The 23,930-nt window shown below is 34.6% G+C and overlaps 2 protein-coding genes across 3 annotated transcripts; one reads left to right on the top strand and one right to left on the bottom strand.

Annotated features, from left to right (window-relative positions):
• Positions 1–13,612: 13,612 nt before the first annotated feature.
• LOC105203267 lies at positions 13,613–18,866 on the top strand. 2 transcript variants are annotated; one of them, XR_005574166.1, is made up of 6 exons: positions 13,613–13,808; positions 13,904–14,144; positions 14,392–14,617; positions 14,841–16,867; positions 16,980–18,601; positions 18,693–18,866. XR_005574166.1 is itself a non-coding variant. In XM_026141094.2 (5 exons), the coding sequence occupies exon 4, from the start codon at positions 16,783–16,785 to the stop codon at positions 18,088–18,090; it is 1,308 nt and encodes a 435-aa protein (XP_025996879.2). In that variant the 5' UTR covers positions 13,613–13,808; positions 13,904–14,144; positions 14,392–14,617; positions 14,841–16,782; the 3' UTR covers positions 18,091–18,601; positions 18,693–18,866. The 2 variants fall into 2 exon arrangements, 1 of the variants encoding a protein (XP_025996879.2); XM_026141094.2 differs by having other exon boundaries at positions 14,841–18,601.
• Positions 18,867–22,540: 3,674 nt separating this feature from the next.
• On the bottom strand, positions 22,541–23,247 carry LOC120356995 (transcription initiation factor TFIID subunit 3-like). Its single transcript, XM_039446171.1, has 3 exons — positions 23,063–23,247; positions 22,832–22,979; positions 22,541–22,761 (listed from the first exon to the last, which is right to left on the bottom strand). The coding sequence occupies exons 1-3, from the start codon at positions 23,147–23,149 to the stop codon at positions 22,541–22,543; spliced, it is 456 nt and encodes a 151-aa protein (XP_039302105.1). The 5' UTR covers positions 23,150–23,247.
• Between the last annotated feature and the right edge of the window lie 683 nt (positions 23,248–23,930).

Here is a 23,930-nt window from a genome sequence, read left to right as displayed (position 1 = left end):
AATTATTGCACGCTTGTCACTTACCGACAGCGGCAATTCGAAGTAACACCCCGCGTGCACGGGATTAAGCTTGTCGTCAACCATACTATTATGAAACGTCTAACGTACTACACTCGAACGTCAGTAGTACAATGTAGTAGTATGATAGACGTACGATGTATGATAGACGTATGGTAGACGTACGACAGACGTATGGTAGACGTATGGTAGACGTACGACAGACGTATGGTCGATGTACAATAGACGTATGGCAGACGTAGACGTAGACGTATAATAGTTTGTACGATAGACGTATGGTAGACGTAGACGTAGACGTAGACGTATAAATGTTTGATATCAGTTTAATAGACCTATGATACACGTTCAATAGTACGATCATGTTATATATTATAGTGTAAAGTATTTAATATGCAACGGCCACTTGGTGTGAGATACTGCCATACCTCTTGATAAAACGTATCTCTTGTGTTATCGAAAATTTAAGCTGCATGTGCATGTTAAAATAAAAAATTGCTTAGAGGTGTTCTCATTTTACTATGAGAACAATGAGGTATCAGCGTTTTGAAGATAAATCACGTACATTTTGATTGTAAAAATAAATGGACTCTGCTCGCATCAATTTGTCACTCAGTCAGTCAGTCAGTCTGTCAGCCACAATGAACTGTGACGAATGCCACGAATACCTACGAATCGAAAAACTCGACGTTGTAGGTTTCGTAAATATACAAAAAAAAATAAAAATTGAAAAAGAACGAAAAAAACTACGAGATGAACTGGACTTCTTATGGTGCGAATCAACTTTACATGGATGTTGGTTTTACTACTATTATGGCGAACCGGATATTTTTCATTTAAATAATTTATTTAATGAAAATAACTAAAATTATTTGTATACTTATTAAAAATAAATAAGAAGCAAAATTTATCTAATGAAGACAAATAAAACTATTTGTGTATATTAAAAATAAATAAATAAATAAATAATTTTTACTAACGTTTTAATAAAACCATTTTTATGTATTTCTTTTAAAATAAAAAAAATAAAAAAAATAAATATATTACATTCAAGCAAATTATTATTATTTTCCCTATTCTCTTCCATTCCTGAGAACATCTTAGAAATAAGAACGCGTCCGTCAACCATACTATTATGAAACGTCTAACGTACTACACTCAAACGTCAGTAGTACAATGTAGTAGTATGATAGACGTACGATGTACGATAGACGTATGGTAGACGTAGACATAGACGTATAATAGATCTTTGATATCAGTTTAATAGACGTATGATACACGTTCAATAGTGTGATCATGTTATATATAATAGTATAAAGAATTTAATATGCAACGGTCACTTGGTGTGAGACACTGCCATACCTCTTGATAAAATGTATTTCTTGTGTTATCGAAATCTTATATATTTTTTCATATAATTTTTTATATAATTTTTTAGTCTCTTATTTTTTAATAATTTTTTCAATTTTCTTATAATTTTTAAATATTTAATTATTTGTGTATGTAAAAAATAAAATAAATAATTTTAATAAATAATACGTTAATAAAACCATTTTTATATATTCTTTTTAAAATAAATAAAATGAAAAAAAATATATTACATTCAAACAAATTATTATTATTATTTTCCCTATTCTCTTCCATTCCTGAGAACACCTTAGAAATAAGAACGCGTGCGATTGAGAACATTGGCGTGCAATGTATAAAATAAGCCATGGGAGAGCATGAGCAAGCGAGCGAGGATAAACCGTGCGTGTGGGGGGAAGGAGGATGATGCATCGCCACACCGCATCGCAGCGTCTGATGAGCGCAATATATGGGAGGGAGCGAGAAAGAAAACACATGTGTGCTTCCATCACCTATACTATGATAAGCATTGCGAGGTGGCATCACCTCCTCCCTTCAAGGCGTGGTTAGAATGACAAAATACATGCCGTGAAATGTTCCTCCCGCTCCCCCCACGTGACATCATCATGGTCAGTACGGCAAAGACGCGTGCCGTGAATTTCCCCCTGCCCCCGCACAAATCGAGGTGACAACGCCTTCCCCCTCCAAAACGCAGTTAGCACGGCAAAAAGAACATTGGCGTGCGAGCGAGTAGGCATGTGGCATCACCCCCTCCCTTCAAGGCGTGGTTAGCACGACAAATACATGCCGTGAAATGTTCCTCCCGCTTCCCCCACGTGACATCATCATGGTCAGTACGGCAAAGACGCGTCGTGAAATTTCCCCCCTGCCCCCGCACCCCCCCTCAGATCCCTGAGTTAGAATCCGCCTTGCTTAACTACTAAGGATTGTAAATACGCTTCCAGATGATATCTGTGTCATTTCTGCAATGTCACGGACCTTCACTTTGCGATTGTTCATTACGATTTTTAACACTTCACTCACATTTTCCGGTACAACGGCTTCCAATGGCCTACCCGAACGTTCCGCATCGTTTGTGTCCGTACGACCACGTTTAAACTCAGCATACCAACGACAAATCGTTGATTTAGATGGAAAGGAGTCCGGATAACATTTCTCAAGCCATTGCTGGGCTTCTACGGTGTTTTTACCCATTAAAAAACAATGCTTTATCAACACGCGAAACTCACTTTTTTCCATTTTTCAAACAAATTACAAAGTGACTTTGCTCTAACCTCAATAACTCAGCTGTTTGTGGTCCGATCGACGTGAAATTTGTACACGTTTCATGTGAAGGTTCGCATTCTAGGGAAACGTGGCCAGCTTGGTACTACTAGCGTTATCTCTGGGTTAGTCTCGGGACTTATTGAACGATGTGTTAACTGAATAAAACTCACTGCATGTACATTATCAAAAATCGAATTTTTATATATACCTTTAATTTTACAGAAATAAGATATACAATACATTGACGATGCTTTGTTTTGCCTATGTTTGGGTCTACGTTTTTTGTTTTTTTATTTTTTTCATGTATATTTTTTTATTTATTCCTGTCTCTTGTTTGCAATATTTTCTTTTCCTGACAAGTATTAGTTTGATAGTGGTGTGTGCTGCATCTTCTTCAGAACAGCTCGGAATAATTTGAGATTTGATATTGTAGCAGCTATCATTTGCCTGGCTTAGCTTGGAACATTTTCTCCTTTTTTTTGTGTGCTCTTTTTCAACGTCATTATTTACATTTGATTGCTTGGATAGAAAAAATATTCTTGTGACTAGGAAAAATTGCATTATCTTGTGCGTAACTTCATTGTCATGTTTTATACAGCCGACTACAAGTAAAGGGAATAGTGCCTTAATTCTATTTGTGATGTTAAATAATGTATCAACATTTGAAATGACCAAAATTCTCAATGCGTGGTTTTTAGCTTAGTGCTTTGGGTTCGAAGCGAGATTGAGAACTAGTTTCGGGCGAAAAGAAAGTAAAAAATCGATGAGTGAAAACGCTCTGGTATTTTGAATGTTTGTTTTTATTATAAGAGAAAGAATATAAAAAAAACGGTGCTGACAATCTATTTTACATTTAGTGATAAACAATTAAAGAAAGAAAACGTGCTGATAAGTAGTTTATATTACATTTAGTGAGGGACGCAAATCGTAACGCTATATAACATTTAGTACGGGACGCAGACAGTGATAGGAAAATCGAACAAAATGCGCGCTAGTTTTTACAGTGCGTGCGTTATGTTCCGAATACGCGCGATGCCTACAGCGGCGCCTGGAACAGGCGTTCCTGGCTACGCGCGTCGCACCAATGCGCGGTGCGGCGATCCGCGAATCGGCAAGCGCGATTTATTTGAGTGCGCGGCGTGTCGGAGAGTGCGTTGGACAGCCCAAGCTTAATAGCCCCGTTATTCAAGGGGAGGACTGTCGGCCACCTGTGAACCAGATCGTGCCTGAAAACCTCGAGCGCGAGTTTTTGGCACGTCAGGTGGAGATCTGTCGGAGAGTCGCGACCCGAGAACTTCGGGGGCGGACGAGCATCTCGATCGATTGACTGTGCGACAAGGAATGGAGTTCGGAAAACGACCGGCTTGCCAAGAATACTCGAATGTGGCAGAACATCTTTACTACAGGGAACCGGTGCAAAAGAATTTTGAGTTTGCCGTGAGACCAAAGGATATGTTCGGTTTGATATCTCGGCGGAGGCTAGGTGATGCTGTTCCCATCGCCGGACTATTTCTACTCGGCGATCGGCACGTTTGCTTTTCCTCGAAGACGCTTTGGAGGCGCTGCGCGTATCTCCTGCGCACCGTCTCTTTCTATGCGCCTCGCTCTTCGTTGCGCGCCGGTGGTACAGACGGCGGGAAGCTGCGTTGTGTTGTGCGTATGCTCCGTTTAGCACGCGCGCGAGCTGTGCCTTAACGGCCAGCTTCGGCAATTAACTTTGATGTTGCGAAGCGTTTAATTATTAGGCACGATGCGCTTGTGGCCTTTTAGAGCCTGGCCAGGCCTCTAACTGTTATCTGGCGGGAACGAAGTATTGGTTTTTGAGGGTGCATCATTACACATTAATGTCACCCGTTTTAGTTGCTTCGATTGTCCCTCGTTCTAAAATTGATAGCAAGTTGACTAATGCAGCCGATGGGTGTTTAAGACTTCCCTTCGTTTTCAGAAATATTAATTAATGTGTCTCTGGTATTGAATCTTTCGGATTTAATATATACGAACGTTTTGGGGCAATCCTTGCATACTGTGGGTTACTCACTATCCCTAAATTTAGCAAACCTTGGATCTTTCCTGGCAACGTATCCAGTAATATAACTTAATACATAATTGGAAGTTGTGCATAGAAAGTAATCATGTATTTCGAGTTTAGCAGCAACTTCTGCAAGAATATTAACATTTTTGCCTCTGTCTAATATTGTGTCAATTTGATCCAACCACTGTTGTCTTTCTATGGGATTTTGTATATCTTTAATACTTAAGAGAACAATCATAAATTCTCCGCCAGATACGTTACAATTTTTTGGCGGTTTTACTAACGAATATGTTGATACTAGCTTGTACATTTGAATGAAAAGTTGAGAGTCCAAATGTTTGTTGGACCCACAGCAATGCCGCATCATGCCAATAAAGCGCTGAAATAAAAGAATATGATTTTAAGCAAATTATAAAATACAAATTCTGTTAAGTTTAAAAGTAAAACGATTATATACCTCTAGATTGTCTTAATTAAGACATGCAGTAATCAAATATATAAAATCGCACTTTTGTACCAAAAAGTGCAAATTTCTAAGATTGCTTTCAAAGGTATTTTTAATCCATAGCATGTTCATTCTGTTAAGAATTCATGATTTTTTTCTTTACCTTTCTTCTCCCATGTTTGCAGACATTGCAGGAAATTTTTTATGTCCTATACAGTGAAAAAAAAAACTCGAAATTAATAATTGTGCTTGTGCAATATGTTTATAGAGCATGTATAGTTTGTGCAATTAATGTCCTCTAACCCTGTGACATCACTATTGGTGAGACATTGCGTTTATTTTCTCGATCGTTTTCATGTTCATGGCCGTAGTCGGACGGTCCGTGAAAATAAACATGAAAATAACCGAAAAGGTAATAAACGCAATGCCAAAACAGGTTGAAAGATTAATTACGCGAACTGTATTACGGAGTACTATTTACCTTCCACGATTGATTGTCTGGTTTTAATGCATTAATCGGCGTTTGACTGTTCATTGCTGTAATTAATACTTTAATCCTGGTACAAAATTTTATAGTCCCATCACAATCCGTAAGATCTCAATGCTTATCTTTGAATAATTTCAATGCATCAGCAATCCCGAAAAACTGCAAAAGCATTCATTATTAGCTATTGTGTATTATATTTGCAGTATACTGGCGCTAAAATTGGTAATTTTTAATACTTGGAATGCCAGTGCGACGTTTATTTTCTGATAATATTTTGATTTAACATGTTGTTCTATTAATTTGTAATTAACTTTGAGATTAAAAGATTTGGGATTTTCTATTGCAAATAGTGCATACCAATGCTTTAGCGATAGTATACCATCTGGTGTCTGGAAACAGCGGAAAGCATAACAATAAAATGATACAATGAAAGCTTGTATTGATTTATGCATACGTTCATCAAGAGGCGCGGTCGTGTCTCGTGCCAATTTAAAAAAAAGATAAAAAATGCAAAGCAAGAAAGACCCGCGCCTCTTTTACGCGAGTCAGCGATTTCAAGCATTAACGAGTTATCAGATCTTAGTAACGGCTGAACCGATCAAGGTCTGAGTAGTCTCAATTGATAGCTTGGTGACGAATTGCATAATAAAAGTGTTTTTATTTTTTCTCTCCGTGTCCTACGAGCGGAGATATCGCGACGCAAAGTCCAATACATGTTTTACACGTGTAAGATACGTCATTATCGTCGCCAAGCGAATCTTGTCCAGTACCTCTTTTCGACACGAGTAACGAGTGGCGCTCATTTACAGCCGTTCTATCACGTGATATAACATGGCCGTACCCATAAGCATCATGGCCGTCTACCACTATATATGTGTACATACATGTAGTGGTAAGTTAAGATGACAGTTTTCCTAACCTGTTATTTTTAGATTCGCGAATCAGGCACGTCGCGTCGCGAAAAGCGCGGTGCATTAGGTATACGGTCGTTAGTGCCGGGTGATTGTACGTCCTCGTGATCCCTCGACGAGGACAGCACACTTCAAGGACGCTTTCGAAAACAGCACGAGGTGTCAATAGTAGAAGTGGTGATAGTGACAGTGGACGACTGGAAATGACGTGCAGTAACGACGACGACGACGACGACGGCGACGAAGACGACGACGACGACGATGACGACGACGACGCGCGGTAACGACGACGACGGCGACGACAACGACGCGCGGTAACGACGATGACGACGACGACGGCGACGACGACGGCGATGACGCGCGATAACGACGACGACGACGACGACGGCGACGATGACGGCGACGACGCGCGGAACGACGACGACGACGACGGCGACGACGCGCGGTAACAATGACGACGACAACGGCGACGACAACGACGCGCGATAACGACGACGACGGCGACGGCGACGACGCGCGGTAACGACGACGACGACGGCGACGGCGACGACGCGCGGTACGATGGCGACGACGACGACGACGGCGACGGCAACGACGACGACGACGACGACGCGAACGCAACGACGACGACGACGACGGCGACAACGACAACGCGTGGTAACGACGACGACGACGACGACGGCGACGGCGACGACGCGCGGTAACGATGACGACGACGACGGCGACGACAACGACGCGCGATAACGACGACGACGACGACGACGGCGACGATGACGGCGACGGCGACGACGCGCGGTAACGAGACGACGACGACGGCGACGACAACGACGCGATAACGACGACGACGACGACGACGGCGACGATGATGGCGACGGCGACGACGCGCGGTAACGACGACGACGACGACGACGACCTGCGGTGACGACGATGACGACGCGCGGTAAGGACGACGACGACGGCGACGGCGACGACAACGACGCGCGGTAACGACGACGACGGCGACGGTGACGACAACGATAGCGACGACAACGACGACGATGACGGCGACGGCGGCGGCAAAGGCGATCTGAGTGTTGACGTCGAGGTAATCCTCGAGATCTCGAAAAAGCGTCTTATATTCTATTCTAATTACGAATAACGAAAATTTAATTTTCAAACTTAGCAAACACATAGCGTATGTGTTTAATTTAATGTAACGTAATTATCTTGATCTATGTTATATATGTTATATACATACATTACATCTTAGAATTATATTTGGTGCTTGTTGGAAATGTTTAATTTTATCATAATACTTTACAATTTCTATTGTTTTTTTTATTATTGTTGTTCTTTTGATGTCTCGTATAAGAATAGAAGATAAAAATTAAAAGTTATAGAAATTGGATATTTACTGTTATTATTCAAAGGTAGGAATAGAGGATTGTAGATTAAATTGTGGGATCGATTCTTTTAAAATTTGGTGATCCTAAAGATGTGCTACTTAACGATAATGTTGAATTTTTAATAATAAGATTTAGTAATGGTTTTTGTTATAAATAATAACGTAAGCATGTATATATATATATTTTTTTTTTCCAAAGAAAGGTAAAAAAAAGATGTCAATTTATGCGTGTGCACGCATCTTATTTTTAATTTTTTTTAATTAACAGAAAAATTTGTCCATGCTAACCCATGTAATAATTTTATTTTTAACTTTAATTTTACAAAACAAAAGTAGTACTACATTATACTTTGTATTCTCATTGAAAAATTTTCTTATTCCAACCTAAGTGGTATATATCTTCACAATCTTGCAAAGTTAAAATCATGTATTTCATTACAAACAAAATAAATTTTGCTTATCACTACAAAACGCGTGATATCAGTACAAAATTACCTTTTCAAAGAAAGGTAAAAAAAAGGTGCCAATTTATGTGTGTGCGTGCGCACCTTATCTTTAATTTTTCTTAAAAACCCAAGTGGTACTATTTTTGTATTTTAACAAGAATTTTTCCATACTAACCCATGTGGTAATTTTACCTTTAATTTTAATTCTACAAAACAATAGTAGTACTACTTTGTACTTTGTATTCTCATTGAAAAGTTTTCCTATTCCAACCCAAGTGGTATGTATTCTAAAAAATGAGTGAAATCTTTAAATTGCGCTAATTATAAAAAGAATATATTGCTCTTTAAAATAACTGTTGTATTTACTTAAAAATAAATATCTTAAATTTAATCTAACCTAAATGTATTTTTTCCCAAAAAATGTATGAAATCTTTAAATTGCCCCAATTATAAAGAGAATATATTGCTGTTTGAAATAACTACTGTACAACTTTTAACAAATAAAATGCAAGTGATAGTATATTTATTTTTTAAGTAAAACCCAAGTAGCGATATCTTTAATTCCTTTTTAAATAAAATTCAAGTGATACTGTCTATATATTTTTATTGAAACATTTTTCTGTTCTAACCTAAGTGGATGTACTTAATTTAAAAAAGTTTCAATGAAATATGTAACATTTAATCTCAAAGAATTAAAAAAAAAACAGAAATGAGAATGTTTTATTAAAATAAAAAAATTTTTAAATTACAAAAAATTGGCGCTGCTAGATGTTTAAATATAATCTAAATAAAATGTTGTAAAACAGCATTGTGTCGTGTACATTATGCCTTTACAACTTTTTGCTTTAGAAACCGTAAAACATGCTTGCACAGATAATTATTGACTAATAGGTAGTTTTGAAATAGCATCTTCCACTGCCTGTGTACTTGCCTGAGCACATTTCTTTTTTATATACTCAACTTCCTTTTTTAAACATACAACTTGCATTAAAGAAAACATAATATAACGCATATAAGCTACTGTAATAATTGCTACGTTTGTTTAAATTGTTAATATTAAGAATGTTCAATAATGTATATTTAAAAAGTTAACCTTTTTTTGAAGTCTTAAATTTTTCTGAAAAAAGTTTTTACATCTTACATAGAAAGAATGACAGTTTCTCGACAATGTTTGTAGTGTTAACTTCTTCAATTTTTTAAATACATATAGTATTTGTAATGTTGAGCGCATGGAATACATCTTTGGCGTTGCACACAACGTATTGAGCAAGGACGGGATCCAATAGCGCACGGTGCGATAGACCACCAACCAATCATCTTGACTTATCTAACCCAACCAACGGAAAAATTCTAGGCATCGGCCGCTGTGAGTGGTGATATGCTATCGATCCCGTGTGCTATCGAGATCCGCCCATTGAGCAATCTTCTCTTACATATCCAACACAGAATTTTGCACTACAAAGTGAATAAGTTAAGAATAATTAGCATAAAAAAAATGTTTGAATATTATTATATCTAAAATATAAAAAAAACAATTTTGTTTAAATAATTATTTATCTATAAATATTAATATATTTTTTATATATTAGTTTAGAGTTATATTAAAGAATAATAATTTAATATATTTAAAATGAGTCTCTGGTATTAACACTAATATAGTAAAATATTAACATGAAATTATAATATAATATCTTAATCAGATGTATAAATTAAATCAGATAGCATTTGAATGTATATACAATATTCCTTGTTAGTAACTAAAATTCAATATAAATATTTTCCCTCCTTGCATTAATTATTTTTGATAAGCTTGTGTATTCCATGAATATTCTAAAATCAAGTAAAGTTGTTTTCTTTATAATCTATTGTCTGAAAGGCTAACTTATAATAATTAAAACTTCTCACCCGATTGGTAAAAAAATACGGGATGTATTTTTTTCCATCCCCCTTACTAAGAACTTTGAGTTTTTAAACACCTTCACCCAAAAGGCAATACTCCGTCCGAGTGGCTCGATAGTATTCAATAAAAGATTTTATGTTTCTTTTACTATATTGCCGTATGCACTAATTTCTTTATAACGCCGAGAGCATTTAGATCTTACTTAAATAGATCTAATTAAATCGTAATAACTTATTTACGTCTTTAATATTTGTTCAAGGTAAATAATGGATCAATTATCGTGACTTAGATAAGATTAATAAAAAAATGAACAAAGACACTCAAATTTGTAAACAACCCATCTTTTCACTTAGCAACCACACCACTCCTTTTTTTTCTTTTTTTTTAACGCGAGTGAAATTTCACGACTTGTGACTTCTGCAAACATTATTCACACAGCATTGTCATATAAATCTGTCACCTTGCGAATCATGCTATGCGAGAATTTTAAACAAAATGATAGAGGAAGGGAGGGTGTTGTGGAATTTTGTTTTTTGACAATAACTCAATAAATATGAACGCGACACAATTCTGATCAACGCCAGTTTATTAACTATAGAGTTCTATCAATTATCCTACAGGTAGAAGTTTATTGGATATACAAATATAATTTACAATTTACTGAAAGGAAAAAAGATGCATTTGTGGGATAGCAGGAGGCTTATGGGTTTTAATCAATTCAATCCATAAGCAAATTAAAAAGTAATTGGTTTTAATTCTATACGAATCTTAATTGATTTTTGTTACATACGATTACAATAGATAGCCTGCGCGTGAGTTAGATAGTTATAAAGCCGGGTCTACAATGAGTCGGTAGTCTGAAGTAGTCGTAAGTCTGAAGTCTTAAGTCTTAAATCTTAACCTAAGTCGGTTACTTTTCAATTTTTCGCATCTACAATGAGTCGTTAGTCGTAAAGCGAGTCGCTCGGCTCAACCAATAGGAAGAAAGCAAGCTGTGGAAAGTGTACGTTTTGACTGTTTATACCGGTGACTATTGGTTCAATTTTTATTATTTCCAAATCGTCAAGATTCATTTTATTAATTGCGTTGATCTCACAATTGTAAGGATCGTCAGGACGGAAGTTAACTCACATGCAGTGACTTGTGTAAGTTCGCGCGTTGCCATGGTTGCCATTACTTTCAAACATAAGCGTTTGATTGGTCAGTCTTAAGTCGTAAGTCTTAGAAGTTGGCTGTTGGCCAACTTCACCGATTCACCGATTAGACTCACCGATTACCCTTCCGACTCTCTTCCGACTCACCGATCGTGGCTTAAGACTACGATAAGATTACCGACTACAGACTACCGACTCATTGTAGACCCGGCATAAATGGCGCATCGCCGTGACATGCGACGCGAGCATGTAGACACCAGGGCACGTATTATGCATTTGTTCGGAATCGATTTCGATCGGAATTATTCCGTTTTTTCCTAAATTTCTATTGTGTTTTCTAGGGAAAACGGAATCATTCCGATCGGAATCGATTCCGAACAAATGCGTAATACGTGCCCAGGACGACTACTATGGGTGCGTTCCAAATTGCGCATGAAGTGCATAGACTGCATGACTAATGCGAAGCGCATTGAAATTGTTCCGTTTTGTCGATGTGCACAATGCGAGTCTCTACATGCATTAAATTGAAACGGTTCTTATGCGCCTCTTATGCGTCACACGAAATGGATGCCGCAGATATGCCACAGCAAAGAAAGATTTTACAATGGAAATAATTCCAATAATTTCGTTAATAATAAAAAATAACAATATTGAGAGCGCCAACAGCAAATCCAGTGATAGTGACGATGACAGTGAAAATAATATTTCTTTGGAAGACTGTCAAATATTATATTACTTACTTAAGTTGAGTAAAATGCGCGAAAATGTTAAAATTACGGACTATGTGGAACGTGTAATTCCTAATTATTCGAAATTAGCGTTTAAAGAACACTTTTGGTAAGTACATACAACTATGCGTGATTGAGTTTTTTATGCATTAAATATTACTTCCGTTCTTGTATGTACATGTCATCATCCATAGTGAAAATTTGTTTTAGAATTTTTCAATATAATTTAATTTTCAAATAATTTTTCCGAATTTTTCAAAAATTCTGTATAATTTTATGACTCTTACATTTTTTATGTTAATTAATAAAACACTTATATCAAAAATTATACTCAGAAAGTCTACATTTTTTCTCAGAATTTTTCATACACATGGTAATTATCAAATATCCCTAAGATTTCTAAGAATTTATGTTCTATAATTTCTACCAAATGTTATAAAATCTAAAAAGTTAAAAGTATTAATTTTTTTAAAATAATGGGATGAAATTATTTCAGAATTTGCATAAAAAATTTTAAGAGAAGATGTATATATAGGCTTTCTAAGTATTTCTAAGGCTGCAATTCTATAGACTACCTCCGTATACGAGTACTTAGCAGACAAGTTTAACTTTTCTAATTTTTTTTTTTTGTGAAAAAGTTTGGGAATAGTTTTGGATAATTTAGGAAAACAATTTTATAATTTAGGAAATAATAATTTACTTATAATTAATAAAAATTAATCGAGCATATAGTTAGCAGAAAAATTTAATTTTCTTTTTTTCCTTTTTGCAATTGCTTGGAAATAATTTGGGAGAGTTTAGGAAAATGGTTTTATAATTTAGGAAATAATTTATTTATAATTAATAAAAATTAAGGGCCGGCAGGAGTGACGAGCCAACTCATTTACACCTCATTCACGGTGTAGATACATATCTGTACTTTAGCATATTTTGTCTTGTGGACGAGATATTTTGCTGTCAGACTTTTTTAGCTTATTTCCTATGAAACTGCAAAAGCTTCTAAAGAGCCAAATATTGCATTTCGCTTCTAAAAGTATTATAATGAATGATATTATCTGCTCCTTACCCTTGGTGAACATGTAATTGCACTCAAGCATATTGTGTCTCGTAGAAGCATTATTTTGCAATGAAACTTTTTTTTAGCTTATTTGTTATATAGCTATGAAACTTTGTACAGAGCCGATTTTTGTAATTTGGTCTTTAAGATTTTATAATAAATAAATTATCTGCACCTCAGTTTTACTGTAGTGTCGACCGAATAAAGTTTGGTTTATGCAGGCCGTAATCGCTAACTTATGCCGGAACCGGTAAGAAATTTACCAATTATAGTCGACTATTCTTCTATAAATCGATTATGATTGGCTAATTTCTTACCGCTTCCGACATAAGTTAACGGTTACGGCCTGCATAAATCAGGCTTTACATATAATGAATTTCTTTTGCCTTTTTTATTCAAAGAATCGCTGTTTACAAAGGTGCAGGCAATTCTCCTGATTACAAATATCGCTGTTACATTACGATCTTTCAAGAATTGAATAGAAAATTAATGCGGTTACGCAGGAAAATCTATAATCCGCGATTTTCTGAAGTATGTAAAAGGCATACATCTTCACATATTTAATTTATAGAATATCATCCAAAAGAGTTTCAGCTGGCTCCGATGTATGTCAATGTAAGTAATAAAATCATTGCGTTACAATATATAAATGTATAATTCATATTACCGAGCTTTAAATTTTGACAGTACCTTGTTTTTTTCTATTGCAGAAAGCTTTCAAAGAATCGCTGTTTAAAGAGATGGAAGCAATTCTTCTGATTACAAATATCGCTGTTACATTAATTGAGATTTTTCACCAGGAATTGAAAAGAAAATTAATGAAGATGGTTACGCAAGAAAATCTATCCGACATTTTCTAAAGTCTGTAAAAGGCGTTATAGATTTTTACATATATAATTATAATAGAATGATCATACAAGAGAGGTTAAGTTGGTACCGATGTATGTTAAGGTATGTAATAAAATCGTTGCGTTACTATTTATGGGTGCTTTCCAGCTACGACACAAGTCGACACTATGTAACACAGTGTCCATTAGTGTGAGTGAGACAACTAAAATTTTCTCTCTTACACTAATAGACACTGTGTTACACAGTGTCGACTTGTGTCGAAGCTAGATTGCACCCTATATGTGTATATATGATTTATATTACCGAACTTTAAATTTTGATAGTGGTACTTTGGTTTTTTCTGTTACAGAAAGCTTTGTTGGAATATAAAATTGAGTGATCTATCAATAAGAAAATTGTTTATTTTTTGGTGATATTTAACGTAAACCGAAATGTAATTTTTCCACAAAATTTTTGATTTGTATAGATTACGACATGCCATACCAAATGATTTATACTTTGTTGTAAAAAATTTGCTTCATATTCTTGTTACGTTCATCGGGAATAAAAAAATGTTTCTATAGAAATTTTTTAAGGTAAGATACGGTTATTATAATTTTTCATAATAAACGCATATTTTGTAACAATATTTTTAATAATATATAACACCTCTTTGCGCCGATAATTTAATTGCAGACCGAACAATGAAAACAAAGGACTATATTATTAAGATAATACGATTCATAAGTTATTTTCCTCTAATTGCTGTAATAATTAAATGTTGGAAGTAATATATAATATTTTTTCTTTATTTTTTAGATGGGACGGATAGGACGGCCTTGTAAGGTTTCTAATCGAGAAGCAATTCTGCTATTTCAGAAATATATGCAATATTTGAATACCAATAATTTTCCTTCGAGTTCTGCAAAAGTTTGGAAAGACATGAGCAAAGAGCTAAATGGAAGATGGAAACCGCATTCAGTTTATACACATGTGACAGAAAATAAAAATGTGAATCTTCAAGCAGCTCGTCAGAACTTGGATATAAATATCCAACCTCCTATGTTCAAAACCGTCGAAGATGTTACCATTGAGGAATCATCAGGGAATTCTGAGTTGGATGAATCATTTTACCACGATGACGAGAATGAAGGCGTTGATGTTGATTTCTTCCCTGTAGTTCTTTCACCTACGGAGTGGGAACAAATAAAGCCCGAGCAGATTTCTAATCAAAAAAGGTTAAAATCATGGGTTTGGCCAAATGTAATCACAAAAGCATTTTGGAATATGTACAAATTTCCATGTGCTTTTCTGGGTAAATGGTCGTACGTGCGCATAGAACTTGAGGACGTAAATAAAAATAATGTTGAATCTTCCTCTGATTTCTATTTAAAGTTTAAAGGATTATGTAAAAGCAAGAAATTTAGTAACAAAATTGTTGGTGTTGCCGACAAAAAACCTGTCAATGGAAAACTACACTTAATAATCAGAACACGTGATACTCGTAATGATTATCATGAAGAAGTTAAGAGACATTGAATGGTCCCGAAAGGAAAATAATTGGACGAAAATTAAAACAAAAAAGAGCCGCAGGATATCGGCAAAAATTACTTGCGGAGAATATGGAATTTGGAGAGAACGAACCACCGTGGGTACAAAAATGTCATATTTACAGACAAGCAAAGATGGAAAGTAACAAGGAAGATCTCGGTATTAAATTAGGCGAAAAAATGGATATGATAACAAGCATCCGTAATATGTTACGAGACATCCGATACGGCAATTCTATCCACGATATTGGAGCAAAGAAGTTTTACGTTTTTTACTGCAGCCCAGAACAAATTTTTGTAGAAAAAGAATACTGCCGAATAAAGAAGGGATTTTCCCGAATTTGTTTAGATGCCACGGGTAAAGTGGTAAAAAAGTTTGAAATTTTTTCAGGGCGAAAAACTGGCCACATATTTTTATACACAATTACCATCAATTTTGAGGGTAAAACTCTTCCTGTGTATCAAATGTTGTCAGAAAAACATGACGCAGATTTCATCACGTATTAGCTTCAAGAATGGATTCGAACATGTAAAGCAACAATACTAGATGAAGCTATAGCTGATTTAGGACGTGCTTTATTATTGGCCATGTGTGAAGCATTTAACCGCATGACACTAAAAGAATATGTTGACGTTTTATTCAAATGGGCAACGAAAGACAGTCATAAAATACCTCGTCCATTTAACACTCTAATAAGAGCGGATGTGGCTCATTTAATGGCTGCTGCCGCTAGGTGGAAATGTATTAAAGATCTACGCCATCCTGCTGTTAAAGGTTTCTATCTTCGTACAATTGCTTTAATGATTGACTACCAAACGGTGCAAGAGTTTGAACATGTATTTCGATTGACAAGTATTGTTGCATTACATCCTGATCAAGATGACAGTGTAATGGTGTCAGAAAAACAAATGTCAGTTTTTGAAGCTAGACGCCTTCTGGAGGAGTACATCAGTGAACGTGGACAGATTATCAAGAAATTATAGACATCGAAAGAGAACGTCGAAATTGATGACAAAGTAGAAAATACTTTGAATTTAGCTGAAGAAAAAGATAATGAGAATTTAACCCTCACTCATCAATGGATCAAAAGGCTTATTTCCATTTCAACACCTTCTAATCAGCAAAAGCAGCTGGAGTGCAAGGCTGTAAATGGTTTTTATCTTCCGGAATTCATACAGCTACTTGAACGAATTGCCAAAGAGTTTCCTATATGGACTGCAGCAGCTTTTCCTGGCATACAATCACAGCTTCTCAAGAAGGATATTTTGCTGAAATGAAGAAAAGAATTTTCGAAGGTATTGCTTTACCGTGTTCTGCAATTCGATTTTTGAAAGAGCATATTAATGACTTATATTCTGGCACTAATGAGGTAGCAACAAAATTGAAACATTTTAATCACAATTATAGGCAGCTGGTACCAACGACGTATACATCAGAGAAAGGATTAGGATCAGTCTCGCAAAAACCTGCTCGAACTCAACATTCAACCGCTAAAAGATCAGAATCAACTCGGCAAAAAGCTGTTTCAACTTCGTGTTCATTTGACGAACTAAGATTCTTGTCGCAAGGACCTGCACCAACTTCATGTTCATTTGACAGTGAATTAGGAAATTTTTTACAAGATCCAACTCCAGCTGCATGTATATCATCAGATCAACATTCAGAATTCTCTCCTCAAATGTCCGTACCACCGCAATGTTCAGCAGATATTGAATCTTCAGTACGAAAACCGATATTAAATTCAGCAGACGGAAAAGTAAAATCCTCATCGCAAAAGTCAAATATACATATGAATTTCGATTCAATAAGTTTATTGCGCGAAAGGGCTCGCATGGTGAATGACTCTGATTTGAAGAGTAGTGAAGCGTGGAAAGGATTTGTCAATAAAAATAGTTTTTTTGCAGACGTTAATGAACAAAGTCCTGAAAACCAAGAAAAATCAAAAAATATTCAAGATACTTCTGAAATTCTTTCTGAATTACTCGATTTTGAAAGTAATAACAACGCAAATATTATTAATCGAAACTACCTTTATATTCCAAACAATAATAATACTCATAATTTTCCTACAAATTATAAGAAAGACAAACTTTTTGTAAAAAACGAATCCACACTGACTGCTGAATTATTAACGTCAAAACCTATTTTTACGAGTACGCCATTAATCGACCATAATTACACGAAATCATTATCAGATAAGAAAGAAGTATCAACTGAACTGTATAAAAGTGACAAGGAAAATTTGAATCCAAAATGTAAGAACAAACCTGCGAAAGTGGGTTTCTATTTTCAATCATATCCACAAATACGATTTCTCAACGAGAGACTGGATAATGGAGGAAAACGAGGTTTTCTTTTGAAGAATGGGCTAAAATTAGGAATTATAAAAGTTAATAATATTGCTGTAGATCTTCAAAAAACTTGTGGGTTTGATGCTATCATTCATCTATTGCAATTTGGTGCGCTTTATGATTCTCAATATCATTTTTGTATACAGTATCGACTAATCGCGCATTAAAATTTGTATGCAAATTTATGAAGATTGGTCCAACTATAGAGGTGCTTCGTGAACGAATTATTCTTTTAAATGAATTTTATCCGCTTGTAAAAGTTTTTGAAGCTCCGTCTATCAAACCACACAAGTTGATTGCAGAAGACCTGATTACTGTGATATGGAAGAATCTTTTTTGTTGTTCCGAACCGACTGAGCCAAGTGCAATTAGATCGTCTAAATGTAACAATCCGAAATGTACATCATCATTGCCAAAGGATATTGCATACTTTGAAACAAATAGCAGAATAATCAATACCAAAGGTATTCAAGCATTGCAAGACGCAGTATTATTTCATGAACATTATTACAATATTAAATGCCGACAAAAAGATTGCCCAGGAGTAGTTACTGAGACCACTCGTCCACATTTCCATATCTTTATTGATTTTGATACGAGAACACATCGCAAAAAACATGGGCTAAAATGCAAGTTAGCAGATGTTCCAGTTACATTGACTTTTGTAAAACAGTACCGGTATATTTAATAATACGTACATATATCGCTTACTATGATTGATTTATTTGCTTATTTGAAATACGTAAATATCTATTTATATTATTTTCAGATTAATAGGTGTCATTGAACATATTCCTGGTCACTTTATTGGCTACTGCCGAAAACCTTCAGGACGATGGTTGAAATGTGATGATATGCAATTAAATGTTGAAGCATGTGATGAGACAACCGTAATTTTAGTAATCGCGGCTATTTATGTAGCTATGCAATATAATGAGTGCAATATAATAAAAAAGTAATTATTATGAAATAAAGTAACTATTATAAAATAATAAACTATTATTTCCCAAACCCTTAGCTTTTAAACACTTCAGAAAATGTCGAATAGATTTTCTTGCGTATAGCCATCTTCATTAATTTTCTTTTCAATTCCTGGTGAAAGATCCCAATTAATGTAACAGCGATATTTGTAATCAGAAGAAATGCTTCCATCTCTGTAAAGAGCGATTCTTTGAAAGCTTTCTGTAATAGAAAAAACCAAAGTACTGTCAAAATTTAAAGCTCGGTAATATGAATTATATATTTATATATTGTAACGCAATGATTTTATTACTTACCTTGACATACATCGGTATCAGTTGAACCTCTTTTGGATGATATTCTATAAATTAAATATATGAAGATATACGCCTTTTACACACTTCAGAAAATCGCGGATTATAGATTTTCTTGCATAACCGCATTAATTTTCTATTCAATTCTTGAAAGATTGTAATGTAACAGCGATATTTGTAATCAGGAGAATTGCCTGCACCTTTGTAAACAGCGATTCTTTGAATAAAAAAGGCAAAAGAAATTTATCGTATGTAAAGCCTGGTTTATGCAGGCCGTAACCGTTAATTTATGCCGGAAGCGGTAAGAAATTAGCCAATCATAATCGATTTATAGAAGAATAGTCGACTATGATTGGTCAATTTCTTACCGGTTCCGGCATAAGTTAGCGGTTACGGCCTGCATAAACCAAACTTTATTCGATCGACACTACAGTGTAACTGAGGTGCAGATAATTTATTTATTATAAAATCTTAAAGACCAAATTACAAAAATCGGCTCTGTACAAAGTTTCATAGCTATATAACAAATAAGCTAAAAAAAGTTTCATTGCAAAATAATGCTTCTACGAGACACAATATGCTTGAGTGTAATTACATGTGTACCAAAGGTAAGGAGCAGATAATATCATTCATTATAATACTTTTAGAAGCGAAATTGCAATATTTGGCTCTTTAGAAGCTTTTGCAGTTTCATAGAAAATAAGCTAAAAAAGTCTGACAACAAAATATCTCGTCCACAAGACAAAATATGCTAAAGTACAGATATGTATCTACACCGTGAATGAGGTGTAAATGAGTTGGCTCGTCACTCCTGTCGGCCCTTAATTTTTATTAATTATAAATAAATTATTTCCTAAATTATAAAACCATTTTCCTAAACTCTTCCAAATTATTTCCAAACGATTGCAAAAAGGAAAAAAAGAAAATTAAATTTTTCTGCTAACTATACGCTCGATTAATTTTTATTAATTATAAGTAAATTATTATTTCCTAAATTATAAAATTGTTTTCCTAAATTATCCCAAACTATTCCCAAACTTTTTCACAAAAAAAATTAGAAAAGTTAAACTTGTCTGCTAAGTATACGGAGGTCTGTAGACTGTATTTTCCGCTTAACTTCAGCCTGAGTATTTTTGAAAAATTCCAATTTGTATAAAAATTATGAGAAAAATTTTCATCACAAATGTAAGTTATTTATAACCATATTTTAAAATGTTCCCCGAAACATTCGAGATGGTGTTATCTTTAATTGGTGAAGGATTACAAGCAACGACTGTTCGAAAACAAATTTCTGCAGAGAAACAACTACTTATTGCGATTTGGTTCATGGCAACTCCTGATTCCTACAGGTATACTGTATACTCGATTATATGCTTTTTATTAAATGCAATTATAATTGATTAAATATGTTTATAATTGATTAAGCTTTTAGCAATTGCATGTACATTATTTTAGATCTGTATGTGTAAAATTTGGAGTCGGTAAAGCCACTGCTTTCCGAGCCTTGAGACGAGTCACGTATGCTCTTCATTGCATTGCACCTCGTTTCATCAAGTAGCCGCAAGGAGATGTTGCCATACAAATAATGGAACGATTTGAAGCATCATGTGGCTTTTCAAATGTGATTGGCGCTATCGATGGAACTCACATCAAAATTTGAGCTCCAGTAGAAGACGCTGCTTCGTATATCAATCGGAAAGGATTTTCATCCATAAATTTACAAGTTGTATGTGATTCACGTGGTCTTTTTACACACTGCTATGCAGGGCAAGTAGGCTCCGTACACGAAGCTCGAGTTTTTAGGAATTCTCCAGTGGCACGTTTTTTGCACATGCCGGATGTTTATTTTCCAAATAACTCTCACATTATCGGCGATGCTGCTTATGGTATCCATCCACATGTGACCATTTAGAAACAACGGGCATCTCTCACTCAGACAACAAAATTTCAATTATTGTCTTTCGTCCACCAGAATGGCAATAGAATGAGCTATTGGGTCACTGAAAATACGGTTCAGAATTTTGTTAGATTGTCTGCCTTTAACAGATGTCAATTCCAGAGTTCATCATTGCTGTGTCTTACATAACATTTGCATTTTGAAAGATGACACAATGCCAATTGCAGTATGCGTTGCAAATGAAGAAATTGGATTAATTAATCGTGGTAATATAGCTATAATGGGAAATGAAAAAAGATCAGCAATTATGAACACTTTACCGATAAAAATTGTAAATTAATTATTGAAAATAAATTCTATATGTACACAAACTTGCATTTCATTTAGAATAGTTTATTATTAGTTTGATTTTACATCAAAGAATATCACAAATTTATATTGCTTTTATTTAACTGTTTTATTTTGGTTGTACACTATTATTTGACTATATCTTAATAACATTTTAATACTCTTTGGTAATATGATATGTTTGTACTATTTGCGGAAAAACTAAACAAAAAAGAACTAAAAACTATATCATAAGTAAAATTAAATTACAAGTACAGTATCACAGATGTCTTGTATCTTTTGTATGATTAATTTTTGTCGACCATTTTTTGCAATATTGCAACAAGGGCCTACGCAGAATGGTTGACTTTCAATCTCAAGACAAGTTTTATGATTTAAGTATTTAATTGTACTAACGCACAATAACTGTTTTGTGTCTCAAGCCTTAAACTAAAAACAGATTCTGTTCGTAACTCAAGACTTGAGACACAAGACAGTTATTGTGCATTGACAAAGACAAAGACCTAAGTCATAAAACTTGTCTTAAGATTATAAATCAACCATTCTGCTTAGGCTCTAACTAACGATATTTATGAACAAAAAAATAAATAGCATAGAAGAAGTATATAAGAAACGTAAATGTACTGATATGAATTTTGGTAATTCTTACGCACTATATCTAGACACATCAAATAAATTTATTTGGCTCGACACAACAGTTCTTCTGCTAATAAAACTATATAGAGAAAAGAAAGAAGAATTTAATTCAATTAAGAATTTAAGTCCAAAATAATAAGAGCGGTAACTCGATAACTTCATGGTCATTTTCCTCGGTGAGTTTTCTTTGTTCACTAATGAATTGTGATTTTCTTATGTTGTACTTTTCGCGAAAAAACTAAACAAAAAAAAACTAAAAACTAAATATCGTAATTAAATTAATGGCTTTTCTACAATAAGCTGTAAATCGTAAAATCGTAAGAAATTGACTAATCACAAATAAGATTACAGAAAAATAATTGACCGTGATTGGTCATTTTCTTGACTTACGATTTATGCCTTATTGTAGAAAGGTCATGAATCACAAGCACAGTATCACAGATATCTTGTCTTGTATCTTTTCTATGATTTCTTGTCAACCATTTTTTGCAATATTGCAATCAAAGATTTTTGTATTTTCATGTTGTCGTCATGTCTTTTTTTGCTTTTTTCCTTTTTTTCATTGTATCTTCTTTCTCGATTGATCTCTCGCTCTCTGTTTTCCTTTTCTCGTTTTTTTCTTTCTTCTTTCGTGTCTTTTATAAAATTTTCTATATCTTCAACTCGCTTTTTCTTCATAAGTTCTACATAAATAATAATATCAATAAGTGCAGTAGTCAAATATTAAACGGTCATTTACTTTAAATTGCTTACTTCTCGTGTCAAATTCAAGTGATGATGCTCGTTTTGATGACAATGGAGTTGGAGACGACAAGCTTTCTGTCGGCGGCTCTGGACCGTCACTGGTTGCAATTGCAGGTGCTTTTATGGAAGCCTTATCTCCGAGCAGAGATTCCATCGTCTTTAAAAAAAAACCCAATTAAATTGTAATTATTGTTACAACATAAGAAAATCACAATTCATTAGTGAACGAAGAAAACTCACCGAAAAAAATGACCTTGATGTTTGCGAGTTACCACTCTTATTATTTTGATCTTTGATATTTTTATATGTCCTTTTCAGTCCTGACATTTTCACTGACAAGTAAACCTACGGAGGTGTGACTCACCGATTTGAATGAAACTTTGCAAATTTGTAGAACTATGAAAAATATTTGACACGTATTTCTTTTTATCGGCAATGGTCCACTCTGAAGGGTGGAAACTACCCCTTGAAGGTAAGGGATAGAATTAACATTTTAGGTGAAATAAGTTAAAAATTTTAAAAAGTAAAATGGGTTAAGGGGTTTTTGGGGTCGCTGAAACTAAATCTTATGTCAAAAGTATGAAATTCAAAATGGCTGATTCAATATGGCATCTAGATACGTTAAAATTTTTATTATTTTTTATCAAAATGAGTAAATTTTAAGAATTCTTGTCATTACAAAATAAAAATTTCCGATTTTGGCTCGATGATTTTAAATATGGTGTTAAAGATATAAAATTCAAAATAGCGGTCTCAATATGGTAGCTATATACGTTAAAATTTATAATTTTTGCAAAAAATGTGTCGATACAAGGTCCTCACCTTTCGAGGTGCTTCTTTACAGTGAGTCCTCTTGTTTTACGCCAATTACAAAGTAAACTTGCCAGATAATATTAACATTTTTATAAATTTATAGAATTACAATTATTTTCTAATACAGATTATTTTAAAAAACAATAGTGTAAAGAGATTTACGATTTTCATACAAGAGGCAAGGAGACTCACTGTAAAAAAGCACCCCGAAAAATGAGTGGCAAGGGGACTCACTGTAAAAAAGCATCACGAAAGGTGAGGACCTTGTATCGACACATTTCTTTTGACATTAGTT

The sequence above is a fragment of the Solenopsis invicta genome, chromosome 2, assembly GCF_016802725.1.
Source record: "Solenopsis invicta isolate M01_SB chromosome 2, UNIL_Sinv_3.0, whole genome shotgun sequence".
NCBI lineage: Eukaryota > Metazoa > Arthropoda > Insecta > Hymenoptera > Formicidae > Solenopsis > Solenopsis invicta.
The sequence above is the reverse complement of the archived record's forward strand: the minus strand, read 5'-3'. Positions and strand labels throughout refer to the sequence as shown.